We start from the raw sequence: 15690 nt of genomic DNA, 5'->3' as shown, positions 1-15690 counted from the left end.
TGAAAAGTACACAAAACCCTCGTATTGCAGAGTCTGAATGAATTTAATGGAGTAGAAAATGGAGCAGTGATGGCACACGTTGACTACCAAAACCCTTAGCCAAGCATTCGTTTCAAGAGCAAGTGTGCATGTCATGTGCCTGCTACCTAATGTCTCTTCAGGCCTGGGAGACTAAATGTTGCTCTGCTCTAAACAAACACCGCCTCCGCGTCAGGCAGGAGTAGCTTTGTCGCTCACCGTCCTGTTATGCATGTACACATGCGTGTTTGTGTGTGTGGGGGTGTGTGTGTGTGTGTGTGTTTGTGTGTGTGTTCAGACGACGGCAGCTCTGGGAGTCGCTGGCCTGGCAGACTGCTGTATTATTTTTGGGAGGGCTGTCCCTTCCCTCTGGAGGGCCTCATTGAAGAGCGCTGGCTCTCTCCGTCTCCCCCTCTCAGGCTCCGGGAGTCCGGCCAAGCCCGGCCGAGCAGCCTCGCTGGCTGCAGCAACACACAACCCACCGGAGCCGTGGCCTGTACACGGCCCAGCACCCACAGCGCTACGCTACACACAGATGGCTTGACTGCTTATTGGCAGTGGAGCGTTACGTTTTCACTGGTGTTCAGCAAGTGGATCAGGGGGGGTCCCTCCCACCCCCTCTCTGAAAACAGACACTCAGATGCAGCGCTCCAGTCCTGTCTCCATGCGTGAGCAGCCAGTCGGCGATGTGGGTGCTATGGTGCGGCATGAGCTGACAGCACGGTGCTCCGGCACAAACGCTGGCTAACAAACCGGCACCTACGTAAATCTCTGGATAAATATTATTTCCAATTTGAAGCGATCAAGCCTCTGGGAAACCCCAGCAGATCAACCTCCACAGCAGTCTAGCAGATGTGAGCAGGGTGGAGGGTTCAGGGAGGGGTGGTAGTCCACTTTTAGCCTGGGCTGTTTAATCGGATGGTTTGTGCTGTGGGCGTGTGAGGGTACGCTGAACTCAGTGATGATGACCTCAAATTGGCCCTAATCGAGCAGACTCATTAGTGGCTGGCTACGTTCAACGTTCCCTCAGCCCCTTTATTTTACTTTAATCGTCCAAACGGGAAGGAGAGACAGAGTGACCAACACAGACAGAGAGAAAAAGAGGAGAATAAAAACCAAACAGAAGAAATGGGAGGGTGAAAAAAGATAAACAAAACAGAGAGGAGAAAGAAAAAAAAAAAAAAAAAAAAAGAGGACGAGATGAGGGAGCAACAGAGTGGACGCCTGCTTCCTGGCTGCCTCAGCTGCGTGCACATCTGTGTGAGAAGGGTCTAAGCAGACCCCCACGTGTTTGCTCAGGTCGCCTGATTGCCTTTCCTTCCTCCTCTCTCTCGCTCTCTCCCACTAAAGACCTGCTGTCCTTCCTCTCACTCCAATCACCACAGCCAAGAGAGAGAGAGAGACGAGAAAAGGCTCCCGCTGAACTGCACTCATGACTCAGTATTTGCCACATACAAATTCACTAGAAAATGTGCCTGTTAGAGAGGACGCGCATGGGTTGTTCGGTTCAATAAGGGTGTGAATTAGAGTTTGTGTTTGTTTTTGTTTTTTTCCCCCCCGAGTGTGTGCGCGCATGAGCATGTGGGTACGTGCATATGTATGACTGTGTGTGACTCCGGAGCCCTTCGTTGGAGTCTGCTGTCTGGGTACAATGGTCCAGCCCGGGGGCCAAAGCTCCACAAAGAGGCCTTCTCTTAACAACAAGCCATCACAGATAGAGGAGGAGCCTGACCAAAGCATTACCACGCTTAAGGGATCACAGAGCCTCGCTTGATGCATCTGATATCACTTATGATTTTAATAATCAAGCGCTCTTCATTAAAAGGAGTTAGTGTGATGCTGGATGCTCGTGTGTGTGTGTGTGTGTGTGTGGGAATGATAGAGACAGACTAAACTCAGGAGGCAGTGACAGATTATACTTTAGTATTAAACTTTATTTCCTTTACTTTTGTGAGATGGAAAAAATGATAAAAACATACAGCTCAAGGACTTTTCATCTAAGATAGGTCAGTGTTTTTCTTTACGTAATAACCATGAAATTGAACTCATAACAGTTTCCATGTGTCGTTGACGAAAGCTTTAAGAGTGAAAATAAATTATCGTAGCAATAATTATAACATCAAATATAACAACAATAATAGCAATTAAGCATTTATAAACACTCTATTTACTGTGTCTTTTTTCCATAAAAGTCCATTATTAAAAACAGGTGAGCGTTGTGGTGGTGTACAATCCAGCATGTGAGGAGAGCACTGGTTTGTGGGTACTGTAGTCTGCGTCGGACTGGTTCGTAACAGAGGTGTAGCTGTCGGCCACTCTTTAGACTTCCAGCGCTGGAGAGTTTGTTCTGTGGACGGCAGCCCGGGGATGGACAGGGTGCACGTATCTCAGTGTATAATGAGATAGCCGTGAGGTGAGAACAGCGGTTCTTTTTAAGACCTCCCATGAGTCTCCTGTTACAGGGTCAAGGAGAGGTGGGTACCAAAGTGACTTAGTAAAAATAAGCAAAAAAGAATGACAAGCGTCTCCATTCACTCCATTCCTGTTAGCCTCAGTCACCCAGGGACGAACGAACCCCTCGTCGCATTAACTCTTCACAGAGTCCGCTAAAGTCCTGCCCTGCAGCGTCCCATCAGTGAGGTCAGGCATGACGCGACCTTCAGTCATTAAGACCGACTGAAAGTCTCTCCCCTCCAACCACTGTACATGACGCAACGTGTCCACTCAGCTTTCGACGCGATGTGGAGGCCATTTAGTGTTAATGGCGGCGTGGCGGCTCCTACGGGCGGAGGAGTTCTGCGTCTGGAGGAGCTTCAGTGAGGCTCAGCCCAGACTGGCGAGCGATTGGAGTGGTGGGGGTGACCGAATGAAGGGTGAATGGGCGTGGGAGTAGGCAGCATGTGTCCGGAGTGGCCGAAGGGGGGCAGGTGACCCATGTGGGTCATGTGGCTGAGGCCTGGCGCGCCGCCGAAGGGAGAGGCCTTGTCCTGCATGCACTTGGAGAGCTCGTCGTAGCCGTCCCCTGCTCGCTTGTTCCTCTTGGACTTGCTGGACATCTTGCGGTTGCGTGTCTGGATGCCTTCCTTCTTCATGGTCAGGGGTCTGTTGACCTGTGGAGAGCAGCACATTAGCTCAAGACAAGCCGCACAAACGCTTCATAGACACTACTGTCACATTACGCTGCTCAGAAATCTATTGTGCTTTTAGCTCCGGCTTGTTTACGATAATTCAAAATGTCACCAGAAAGATGTCACATATTGCATTTCCAAGTCGGATTGACATGCTTTTCTTTCATGGCAGCCCAGTGTTAGGAGTTACACCAGTGTGAAATGGATGCTATAAATAATGAGCAGCTGTTTTGCATACATAGCTCCATTATAAGGCGAGTCAGGGGCGTTTTTCAGCTTTTGTCTAATTTAAAACCAAACAGAAACGTCCTGGTCAGTATGAATGCATGTGGATGGAGCTGAAAGGAGCAGCCTCAGACAAATCCTCATCAGTGTAACCGACGCCGTTACACTGAATGACAGTCCCACCCTGCAGCCTCTCCGGGGAGTAACGCCCCCCATTGAAACAACGATGGATTAATAAAAAAAAGACGACCGGTGGGTTCTGCTCGACAGGGTGAGCAGGCTTTGCCTGCACACTCTCACAGTCTCTCTGCTCCTAAATCGATAGGAGCTGTCCGCCCACTTGACCAGTTAACGACCAGCACCGCTCTCCCCCTTCCTCCCCCCCAACCCCAAAACCCCACACTTGAGTGCATTTTTTTCTTTTTTTTGTAAACTTACATTGTGCAGTTTGAAGTAAAGGCCGCAGGCGTTGCACACCGGGTCTCCGTTCCCGTTGCGCCTCCACAGGGTGGTGGTGGTGGTCTGGCAGTTTGCGCAGCAGGTGCCTGCACGTCTAGCAGCGGACTGGAGGAAGCAGAGAAAATACATCATGAATAATGAGCCATTCACGCGTTGTTGGGGAGGTCAGCGCGGGCTGCGGGCTGCACCGAACACAGTAAATATCACGGCCATGCTGCCTGCAGAGGGCTAATAATCTGTGTTACGTTATCAAAGCCACAACACCGACTTTGCATGCAGGTTATTTGTGATTTCTGCCTGAGCGCAGAACCAATAAGAGACATCAAGTTTTTCTTAAATTAAACGGCGGCACGTGGATTTTCGTGAGGTTTCTACTTTGACCGCAGAACCATGTGCAGAAAAGCATCAAAAGGACTGGAAAAATGACTTAACTCCTCTATTAAATCAGTCGCATGTACGCAGACCGCTACGACCATGATCAAATTTTCCTATTTGCGCAATAAGATATGGGGACATTTTTCTGGAGAATGCCTGATTCTGTACACCCCACGCCTGCCGGTAATGATCATATTTAATGAATTAAAAATAAGCACGCTGGTATTAACAGGTTATAATGCACGCCTTGTGTAAACCCTCTATTTATCCTGATCCAGGGGCGGGTGAGGGGGGGGGAGCGGGGCTACAAAGTCGTGTAAGACCCGGTGTCCTGCCTGGCAACGTGCTCCTGCGTCCATTGCGGATCAATTCTTCACACATAATAAGAAACATTAGCTTTACATGCAAGAACCCTCCGGCTGTCTTGCTTTGCAGGCAGCATCCAGTTTTGTGTTTTTTTTTCTTCTTGTAATTAATTTCAGGTGGACTCGTTGCTGCAACAACAACAACTCAGGTCATTTTTCCTGCGAAATAAAATACGCAACTTTTTTTTTCCTTTCTTTTTTTTTTTTTTTAAATAATAATAATAATATTCAAAAACAACTGCTGCGCGTGTAACACCGCAGAAGAACATAAATCCATTTATTTTCCAGTCCCCGCCCCTCTCGGTCTGTCTCTTCACACATAAGCGGCTCCTCCAGTGTTGTGATAATCTCTTTACAGTATATGTCAGTCTGGCTGTGGAGAATGCAGCGCGCTGGTTGAAGGCGGAAACAGCCGGGAGCCTGACTTCCTTATCTGGGCCGGGCAGATATCCGGATAGGAAACAACTGGATGCCCCTTTGAACACAACTCTGAAAAACACTTGAGCTGAAAATGCAAAAGCTACAGCCACACATGGGCCGAGCCAGTGGAAAATCTAATGGGCTGCTCACGAGGAGGAGCGACGTGGAAAACGCGAAAATATACATGTCATCAATATATATATATATATATGTATTTATAAAACTAAAAGGATTTGGTGGTTTTAGAATATCTTTAATGATTTAAAGATGTATTTGCCAAATTCTATAAACCCCTCAGTCATAATTATCCAGGGTAAATAAGGGATCCCTCTTAATTAAACCAGCACTAAACTTTTTTATTATTCAGTATTTGCTGTTGAAGTAATTAATTTGTAATATTTTAGCTACACTTCTTTCTCTTTAATTGTTATTATTTGTTTTCTGTTCATTTATGTATTCAGTCACCGATACAGACATCAGCCCATCAGGTCCTGCTAACCAATTAACCACTGACAGAGAAAATAGTTTTAATCTATTTATTTAATTCAACTTAATGTTGTTTGTGGCTATTTTTGAATGTCCAGACAAAATCAACATGTCTGGATTTGTTTGTTTGTTTGTCGACAAAGATTCAACTTCAGTAAGGAAATAAAGAAATAGGAATAAAACAGTTATTTCTGTTAAAGGGTTCAAAAAATACTATAATAATAGAAAAAGATTAAAATAATGCATGTGCACTTAGATAGATAGATAGATAGATAGATAGACAAACTACATGTGTTTATAAATTGCTTCATAAATAACCTTTAAAACCATAAAATAAATAATCTGTGGCTCAGAGAAATGTGTCCGGCTCCTGCAGGGTTAATGTCAGAAGTGTCTGTGCAGCTCTGCAGCAAAATGTTTTGTGTCCTCGCTGCTTTTCATTTACTCAAGCATGGTGTTAACTAAAGCAGCATGGGCATTGGTATCAGTAACAGTATCAGAAGTACCAGCAATAATGATAGCGGGAACAATGGCAATAGTAGCAGTATTGTAACAGGCCATGAAGGCGGATCATCGGGGGGTGAGAGGGACAAACAATTCCAGGAAGATCATAGGGAAAATATAACTTTCCTGGAATTGTGCTGCCAGCATCTGCTTTGTGCTCATATTTGGGTGCCTTCTCTCATAGTGAGGTGATGGGAGGGGAGGGGGCGAGGACTCACCAGTCTACGTTTGGGCTTGATGAGCGGCCGGTTCTGGCCGTTCATCTTGTGGTAGAGCCCGCAGGCGTTGCACAGGTAGTGGCCGGTACCGTCCCGTCGCCACAGAGGAGTGGAGGTCGCACCGCAGTTTACACATTCACGGCCCTCTGCATAGAATTCAAGAGAGGGAGACAAGAGGAAATTTTATATAATTAAAAAATTCACTCTCTGTTCGAGGCGGCACGCAGCAGCTGTCCAACCGGAGCAGCTCGTGCAGCGCCGGACGACCCCAGGTGGCCCTGTAATATGAAGTCAAAATCTGTCTCATGACGGCGACGACGTCCATATCAGGGTGCAGGTGTGCCGAGTGTGCACGGCTGTCATGGACACAGACACCTCCATGTAAACCGATCCAGAGTGTGGAGGCCAGAGACGGCCAGAACATGTCCAGAGGTGTCCAACAAGAAGAATAAGACACACCATCAAATTAAGACTACATTATTCATCAACCCAGTGGGCACCCATGAGAGGAAACATAAGTGTGTGGTGGTGGTATTAAATGTGCCGGACAGTGTTGCAGCCTTTGCATGCCAGTTGTCTGCAATTAATAATATAGAAACGCCGTTCATCAATGTAAAGTTTGCGCCTTCCTCCCTGACTTCCTGCACGTTCTTGTGCTCTTCTATTAAAAAAAGAAAAACCTGCTTTTGTAGATATTCCCAGGCGCTCTCTCTCTCCTCTCCCATTCAGGTTTGACTGACTTCAAACAGCCTGTTGCTAAACCGACTCATTTAATTCAAGTATCCCTCTCTCCCCAGAGCATCATCTCATTATTCCTGTTATAATGCCAGCGACACCCACAGTCCCACCCTCGCTCTACAATGGAATTTGACCTGAGCACAAAAAAAACAAAAAAAAAACACTATGTTCCTTTTGAAATGCACCTCGCCTCTTCCTCTGAAGTGTTTCGCAAGCCTTGCAACCACATTAAAGTGGTTCATTAGCACTTAAAATATTCACCAGCAATGACTGATGCATTATTTCTTATGCAATGTTTAAAGTGTTGAAATAAGAAAAGAGAAAAATGGGAAGCTTGCAAAGGTAGAGTGCAGAGGAGGAGGAGGAGGAGTCCTGGTTTGAGGCTAGTTCAACAGGAAGCTACAATACTGTAAGGTATATGTGCTGACAGCTGAAATGTCATTGTGGCATTTTGTACAACAATCAATCACCATTACTGGCACTGGACACCGACTTTGATAGATAAGAGCCTTTTTAATGCCGTAGCTGATATGTTTGTGTTACTGATTCAGGCAAAGTCTGGCCAGCTTCTCTCTAAATGTCACCGTGTAACATTTCTCTGCTCCAACAGCTCACATTCGCTCAGATTATCAGGCAGCGAGCGTTCCCCAGGTGCATCAAAACACACGGGCAAAATGGATGACAATGCTGATAATTACATAACTACATTTGGAGCAGGTTGTTAACAGTTTAAGAAGTCTGTCCTCGTCTTTTCTTCTTTTTTTTTTTTTTTTTTTAGGCCCATTAATTCAAAGTGTAACAGCTGGAACAATGCAGGGAAATTGCAGACCCATTACCAGACTGAGCTGTTTTTCAAATGTCTGCACATTAATGCCAGACATAAAGTTTCATAAACATTCCCCTGAAATATATTCCTCCCAACACATGCAGCCTATTGAATCAGGTGCTCATCCAGGCAGTCAGATAACACACCGTGTTGCATTATAAACACATTTTCCAGCTTTGAGGAAAACCAATTATGTGCATTTTTAATGAGGGCTGCTCATATTTAGAGCATGCATATAGTAGTGCAGCAGTGTTATTAAACACACTTTCATCTACACACAGAAGCAGATCCATTGTGGACTCCACTTCATGTCAGAGCACTGGGCCAAGGCCATGCTTAAAAACACAAACAGCAGGACTCTGTCGCCTGTGCTTTGTTAGTGCTGGAGGGGGGAGACGTGGGCGGGTGGAGGTCGTGATTTGTTCACTTGGAGGTATACAGGATATGGCAGGAGCCAGGGCGTCGTGACTCCTTCATTTTTTAAGTGCAATAAAGGCCACATTTGAAAGAAAACAAGCCGATGGCACGAAGGAGAAGCCCTCTGGCTGTCTGAAGGCAGAGCTGTGAGGACGATCTGAGTAAATCGATTTAAAAATGCTGCTGAAACATTTAAAAATATATATATATCTAACAGCGTTTAAACTCTGCTCAGACAATAATAAGGGCTTATTTTTTTCCAAACCAATAACAACAACAAAAAGATACACCCTATATGAATAATTGATTAGTTTAATGGGGTCTAATCCCACTTTCTTTTCTTTCAAGAAACGTCTAATCATGCGCATAAAGGCACCACAGCTGGACATTCAGTAAATAGTTGACCCCGATTAGTCTGATGAGTTTCACCCAAATGGTTGATTCCCCTCTAAAGTGGCCCCGTTGAAGTGGATGGTGCTTAAAAGTGGCGGAGGAGTGCGATGGGACAGAGATAAGACTTGTCAGGGCAGGTTTTTAATGAAGTGGAAATTAAATCTCTTTTTGTGAGTCACCCGCCGGAGCAACAAATCATGTTTGTGGGAGTTAAATTAGTGCAAACCACTGTTGAGAATTAGAAATTAAATAAAAGGTAATACATAGTAACACGTGCGCAAATTCCTGCGCGTTAATGCGCGCACACGTCTGTAAACGGAGGGTGTGACAGCAGAGCTGGCTGTAATAATATTAGTACACGGTGACAAACAAAACATTTGTCTGCTGATGATCGATTTTGTAAACTACAGTGTGTAACTATAACGATCTAATCGGGCCTTATCGACGGTTTTGATCTGATGTGAGGGAGAAAATACACACGTGAGACTCACCTGAGCTCGACCTGGCTTTGCTCTTGCATTTGGGCGTAAAGCTGGAGGAGGACCCGCCGAGCAGGCTGCCGGGGTGGAAGAGGCTGCCGCTGTACTCGTGGGGGGGCAGGGAGTAGGCCGGGTAGGTCGGGATGGGGTGATGCGTGGCCGGGGCCTGGCTGTTCATCGAGGCCAGGCCGCTGCGGAGCGGACTACAGCTCTCCATTTTCATGCCGTCCGCCAGCGACACCTGGTACTTGATCGACTCCTTCTCGTCCATCCTGGTCGAGGTCGGAGAGGTTGGTCCCGGGTCCGGGGACACGTCTTTCGGTGGGGTAGGGGGGAAGCTGTAGAGGTGCGGGCTGGAGTGCGACGCCGGAGTGAGCGACGACACCGGAGCCGTGCCGGTGCTGCTGCTGCAGGGGTAGCCGGAGCCGGTGGTGTGCAGGCCGGGTTTGCTGAAGTGGCTGACCGCCCATGCGTTATGGTGGTGGGCTGCGGACAGGGCTGCTTTCCCGGGGTCCAGCCAGGGAATACCAGGGCTGTGGATGAGGTGTGGTCGGCAAACCTGGTTCCCAGTGAGGCGAGCTGAAATCCAAAATAATGTGTTTTTTATTTTTACGCCTCTTGGACGCGCCAATCCTGCCCCCAGTTTGCAAAACAAATACATTTACCTTACCTGCTAAATACTCAGAATTACTCGAGTCAGACATTTAGCTTCAGATGGCCACTGGTAGTTAATTTAAAATAACAGTAATAATAATAATAATCTCACAAACGGTTAATTATCCAAAAATAGTTTGCCATTAAATGACAGCAACCTCACACGTCCTCCCAGTTTAAGACAGAAGTTTTAGGGCCTACTGACAAAAAACACAGCGAAAGTAGCTCCTCGTCAGGCAGTATCTTTTCATCGGCTGCAGCTCTCGGACTAAAGATTGTTATTAGTAAATTTGCGGTTTTTATTTTATATCCGGGAAGTGCCTCTCTCTCTCTCTCTCTCTCTACTCTCTCTCTCTCCCTCCAGAAACCCCTGCCCCAACACAGAGGGGTTAAATGACATACTTCCCTTTCCTCTTGCTGTCATTTGCTAGAAATGAAATTCCTTTTAAGTTGGTGAATTGTCCCAGAAAAGTTGAGACGGAGTTTGTTATGCATGTTGCTGCACACTGCATGAATTGTTAAGCTTATAGTTTCTGTACCAAATTAATTTACTCCACAGCCTCACACACAAACACACACACACACACAGCTTATAATTCATGCTCTGTTTGGACATTATATAAAACCCTAGAAAAACATGCTATTTTTTCCCCCACAGCGTCTTTCCTCTCTTTCCCATCACACTGCTGGCTGCGAGCCTGAGCGCTTCTTACCGTGTGCTTGGCTGTACGTGACCCTGGCCCGGGAGTTGGTGTAGTAGGGGTTCCCTTGAGAGTCCAAGTGGTTCAGAAACATGTCAACTTCGTCCTGGGGCAGTAAAGGCGCCATGGGCTCCATGTAGTTGTGGCTCAGACTGTGGTGGTGTGAGTCCGGGTGCTGGCTGTTCAGCACTGCGTGATGGTGCGCCATCCACCGAGACTGATCGGCCGCTGCGACCTCCATGGCTGAGCTGGCCGTGTCCTTTCCTCTCAAGACGTCTCTCTGCTTTGCCGGGCTACTTTTAGGCTACGTTTACCTCCAGGGTAAAGAGAGTTATTAAATCCTCCTTATAATATAGTTCCTGAGCTGTGAAAGCCTCGGTTGTGTTTAATAACTTCAGAGATAGAATCCTTAAATAACCCGGTCTCTTTTCTCCTCAGTTATACCTGCAATGACACGAAAACAAAAACGTTAATTCAGCACTGTGGTCGCTCCACTCCTCCTTCCGTGCACACATGAAGCTTTTAAATATATTTTTATCTAACCATAGCAGCTTGCACGTGAAATAAACTTTGCACACTTCAGGCTCCTAAAGATTAAAGGTCGAAAACAAAGTCTCGGTGTCGAGGCAATGCATCCCGTCTCCGCTTAAAAGAAGAAAGAAAGAAAAAACAAAAATACAAATGTGTCCTCTGGAAAGGCTACCTGTTGCAATTTCGATCAGCTGACGGCAAATGCAGCTCGGATGAGTAAACCTCCTGATCCATGCAGTGCTCAGGCTCATTAATGAGATGTGGCGCAGACTGATGCGCCTGGCGCCAGTAAATTCCCATATCAAGCCACGTGGGGCGGAGCCTCGGCCGCAGCCAATCACAGGCAGCGCTGCCACAATTGGCTCGCCGCATCCCTTTTCTCCTTCTTTCAATTTCCATTTCCCTGCACCGAAAAACTAAAAGACTTATCAATCAGCGGCGTAATTTCTCGGGGGTCTTTCTCTCTCATGAAGCTCGCACTGAATGAGCAATCGGCCCCTGATAATCTGCTTTCTTTTTTTTTTTTTTTTTTTAGCAGCAGCAGTTATAAGCCTAAAGACAGACATCCAGCATGAAGGGGAATTCAGTGCGCACAATGCATGGCTTACTAATATAAAGGTTTGGAAGGAGTGAGCTACTGTGAGTCGCCTTCACCTGTGTGTGTGTGTGTGTGTGTGTGGTACGAACACACCTGCAAAATATTTTAAGAATAAAATCCTGACTTTTTGGGTGATATTATGTGGCACTCATTTGCAAAATGTTTTATTTTTTTTCTTTTTCCTCCCTCTCTTAACAGTTCAAGTTGCTGATTGAGCCATACATCACTGACAATAATTGCAAGTGTTGTTTTTCGCATACTGCTGTTATGTAAATAAACATCACCTCTAAAACCAACAGAGGAGGAGTCGATTTATGACCCCGAAATCGGCCCCATTGTTGGGAGCGCCTAATTGTCTTTAATTAGTAGCAGGGCATTCCTCTTGTGAAAACAGCGGTTTTGTCTCGGGGACAGAGCAATCAAACGCGGTTTGCATGCTAATGGCGCCTCTTTACAGGCTGCTTGGTGGCACCAGGGTTGGGCGCAGAGGCCTCACCTGTGAAAACCAGTTGGTCATCGTCAAGGTGTCTCTTAACGCCCTCATTTAAAATTCACAACACAAACCAGTCCCCCGAATAGAGGCGTGTTGATTTTATTTGTTGTTCTTGATATTGTTATCAATATTATTATTGGCTGCCTTGAAGGACGCGAGCGTGTTTCTGCCAGTGTGGTTTAAGAAAATGGCTTATGAAGGTGGGCAGCGTGTAGATGTAGATAAAACTAGAAACAAAAGCTCTTATTCTGTTCTATTCTGTTCTAATTAGTGGCAGTACGTGCGTAAAGTGGTTAGTCCGTGCGCACAAATCCATGCCTGCGCCCATAAAGATATAGGTCTTCTTGTGTGTGTGTGTGTGTGTGTGTGTGTGTGATTGACAGGGAATAATTGGTGGGTGCACGGAGCCCAGACTGGCCGCCACGCTGACGCCTGGACCTGACGTCACAGAATCACGAGGGGGGCTGGGAGTTTGCGGGTGTGTCACGTGAAGCCCCCTGATACCTGGGAAAGAAAAAAAAAAAAAAAAAAAAGTCTCCAGGTAAAAGACCCTCTCATAGCTGTGATGACACGATGCCCACATGCAGGTCATCAGGGCGACAATCACCTTGTTGTACCTGCCCTGTAAATACAAGTGTGTGTGTGTGTGTGTGTGTGTGTGTGTGTGTGTGTGTGTCAGTCATCAGTCATTAAATCACTGGCATCTTGCCAGGCAGGGTGAGTTGATGAGCTCAGCCCTTTGAGCTTGTCAACTCCTAAAATCAACAAATTAGTGCATGTGTGTCAGCAGAATAACTGAGATTCCAGTTGGCAGGTGGAGTGAGAACACGCTCACCTTAACATTACCTTAATAAGACCTTTTATTTTATTTTATTTTATTTTTTTGCATTATAACGCAAAAGGGATCAGTCATCAATAATAAACACCATCTGCACGTCTAATAAAAAGAAGATGTTTTAATTGCCGTGAGCCCGAAGCAACAACGACTCCCCCTGTTCCGGCGTGAGCGGATGCAGCGAGTGTTTTCTGGTGTTTCTCTCTGTCCTGCACACAGTAACATGTCAGGAACAGCCTGCAGTGGTCAGCCTTGTGTTTTCTCTGCGTCGCCTTGTGGCTGTGCTAACCGCTGGGCCTTGGAGAGTGGGTCAGGCTCAGGCTGTAGCTGCTGCAGCAGCACGCCTATTGTTGTTTGCATGTTTGCCAAATGGATTACTCAGCAGGATTTAGCCCTCTGTAATTTATACCTTCATTAATCCCATTTGTATCTGTGCTGGAACAAAAGATGGGAGAGGGTGACGGAGGGTTAGCGGAGATGGTGTGTGTGTGTGTGTGTGTAGTTGTGGAGGTGGGGGGGCGTTGCTTTCACTCTGTCTTTCTCAAGGACACAGCAGTATTGTTTCACCCAGGGATGCTATCCTAGACCGGAGAACACTATCCCCCCTCACAACACCTCCTGTGCTGGGTGAGAACTGTGTGCAACAACTGCATCTCCATGCAGCCACAGCGGCTAATGAACAACAAGATTATCATTCCGATCCGTGCTGTTATTAAATGGGATTGGCTTTATCTACCTGTTTGTTCCCACTGGGCACGGTCATCCATCATTATCCAGAGTGGAGGTGTGTGACTGTGTGTGTGTGTGTGTGTGATTGGGAGGGGTTTGGGGGGACGGTGTGAAGAGCTACAGTGAGTCTTGTGAAGATAAGCAGAGCCAGAGAGAAGAGAATGACACAAACCAGCTGAAGCATTATTGTCCCCTTTACTCACGGCTAATTAGATCGAGCCAGGGCACTGGGGTGGCTTTACAGACACAAGCACCCAGACACAAGACCATAAAAACCGCCGGGAGAGGGGCCTGGGCGCTGCCGTGAGAGCAGCACTCACTCCCATTTGAGCAGTTTGAGCTCAGAATAATAACATTTCAGAATAGGGCAGGAGATAACACACAGACTGCACACTTAACAAAAAGGATTATGGGGCAGATTATTCTTAGCTTTGCAGCCAAAAAAACTCCTATTGGGGCTGTGAGTACAGAACATTTTTGGAAAAGTCCCCCCCCCCCAAGTGCAATGCTGTATGTGTAAGAAATACGTGTCACAGACTAGTCCACTCATCAATTAAAAAAAAAAAAAAGTGGCTTCTCCTCTGCACTCATTGAATGTAAATATCCGTGTGTGCTCAGAGCTTCACACAATCACTTCATGTTTGTTTTGTCCAATAAAGCCTCATGCAGACAACAGCACAGGTAAGAGGTGGGCGGGAGGGAGGGAGGGGAGGTGGTGAGAGTTTGGGGTGAGGATGGGGAGGGAGGGGGGTGTAAAAGGTGCCATGTATTCACTCCAGCTCCTGCATGCCTGTGGATGGAGCTCCACCATTGTGGCGATGTGATTGCTCTTTCTGCTGATCAAAGATTTTTCCACCATTGAGCGTTTTAAAGCGTGACAATTGAACACTTCTGTCGTCACTAATATCGTGCTGATGATTCTCTAATCCATTTTTTTTTTTTTTTTTTTAATTCCCACCCCTCAGGAACAGAACACCTTTCTCAGTGGCCTACATTAAAAACTGATTATTGATAACACTTTAGACATATTATATTATTATTGATAGATTCTGTGTTAATTGTAGCACATTTTTGGACTCATTTTTTTATTGCATTTACTCATTTTTAAAGCTAATAGCTGAAAAGATAAAAGGGGAAGCAGGCTGTGCCAGTTCATCACAATGGACAAGGCTGCTTACTGATATGCTTCATGCCTTTAATTCAGTATTGTGCCTCTTGCCAGATGTTAATGCAGCCTCTTCTAGTTAAAGCTGTGGCCGCATGTGGAGATAAATATGAGCTGAAATTATGAACGAAGCTAAAAAAAAAAACCCCAGCAAATAACATTCTTTGTTAAACATGTGGCTCAAACAAGATTGCAACAAAACAACCTATGATTTATATATATATATTTTTTTTTTTTCCATCGACGAGAAGATTTTTTTTTTAAATCCAGTTACTACACCCTGCCTTTAGAGTGTTGTTTTAATTTCCCGTAAGAAGATTTAAAAACGCCAGATAGTGTGAAAATATGGATAATTCACTTACCTGCTCCAGTTTTATATGAGAGCAGAGTGGCAGCGATTTCTGAGTCAAACCAGAGACGGTGTGTCCATCGGATTTACGCGCTTCGCTCCAAAAATAACGGCGCAGGAATAAACGTCCCGATGGGAAAACTTGTCCAGGCGAGTCCTGCTTTATTATAATAATAATAATAATTACTATTATTATTATTGAAGGAGCAGTCGAGGCCAAACGGGGCTCCGTGGTGTCATTACCCGGCGGAGAGCTGCGTGTGTCTGCTGCGCTCTCTCCGTGTCTCCCCCTTTCTCTCTCGCGCTGTATCCAAACCTCTCTGAATATGAGCAAAAACTTCAGTGGCCGCTCGAGAGGCAGCAGCAGCAGCAGCAGCAGCAGCAACGTAACGGCACGTCAGCCAGCAGCCTGTCTGTCCGTCTGTCTTCCGGGTCCCGGTTAAATGGACAGAAACTGGCAGCGGTACCTGCTCCCAGGAGGTGATCAATAACGTGGCCCGTACGTGATATCAGGTGCGTCTCTCAGCCATTGCTGATGGAGCTTTGGGCTTTCAGTGGATGCAGGCGGCGGACATCTTTCACTC

The 15690-nt window shown here is 46.3% G+C and overlaps 1 protein-coding gene across 3 annotated transcripts; it reads right to left on the bottom strand.

The window, feature by feature from the left end:
• Positions 1–1931: 1931 nt before the first annotated feature.
• On the bottom strand, positions 1932–15184 carry gata2a (GATA binding protein 2a). 3 transcript variants are annotated; one of them, XM_070849977.1, is made up of 6 exons: positions 15120–15184; positions 10419–10850; positions 9064–9630; positions 6199–6344; positions 3810–3935; positions 1932–3128 (listed from the first exon to the last, which is right to left on the bottom strand). In XM_070849977.1, exons 2-6 carry the CDS (start codon positions 10645–10647, stop codon positions 2832–2834), a joined length of 1365 nt encoding a protein of 454 aa, XP_070706078.1. In that variant the 5' UTR covers positions 10648–10850; positions 15120–15184; the 3' UTR covers positions 1932–2831. The 3 variants fall into 3 exon arrangements, with proteins under 3 accessions (XP_070706078.1, XP_070706070.1, XP_070706087.1); XM_070849969.1 differs by lacking the exon at positions 15120–15184 and adding an exon at positions 11110–11193; XM_070849986.1 differs by lacking the exons at positions 10419–10850; positions 15120–15184 and adding an exon at positions 9722–9765.
• Positions 15185–15690: the final 506 nt, after the last annotated feature.

This window comes from Pempheris klunzingeri, chromosome 2 (genome assembly GCF_042242105.1).
Source record: "Pempheris klunzingeri isolate RE-2024b chromosome 2, fPemKlu1.hap1, whole genome shotgun sequence".
NCBI classification, from domain to species: Eukaryota; Metazoa; Chordata; class Actinopteri; order Acropomatiformes; family Pempheridae; genus Pempheris; species Pempheris klunzingeri.
This window is presented reverse-complemented; position numbering and strand designations above follow the sequence as displayed.

What these genes read in the sequence shown, in the direction of transcription:
- gata2a (XM_070849977.1), bottom strand. Translation starts at nt 10,647, where the DNA reads ATGGAGGTCGCAGCGGCCGATCAGTCTCGGTGGATGGCGCACCATCAC. An exon ending in CACGTACAGCCAAGCACACG is followed by an intron (nt 9,631 to 10,418) that starts GTAAGAAGCGCT and finishes TTTGGATTTCAG; the next exon opens with CTCGCCTCACTGGGAACCAG. An exon ending in TTTACTTCAAACTGCACAAT is followed by an intron (nt 3,129 to 3,809) that starts GTAAGTTTACAA and finishes TGCTCTCCACAG; the next exon opens with GTCAACAGACCCCTGACCAT.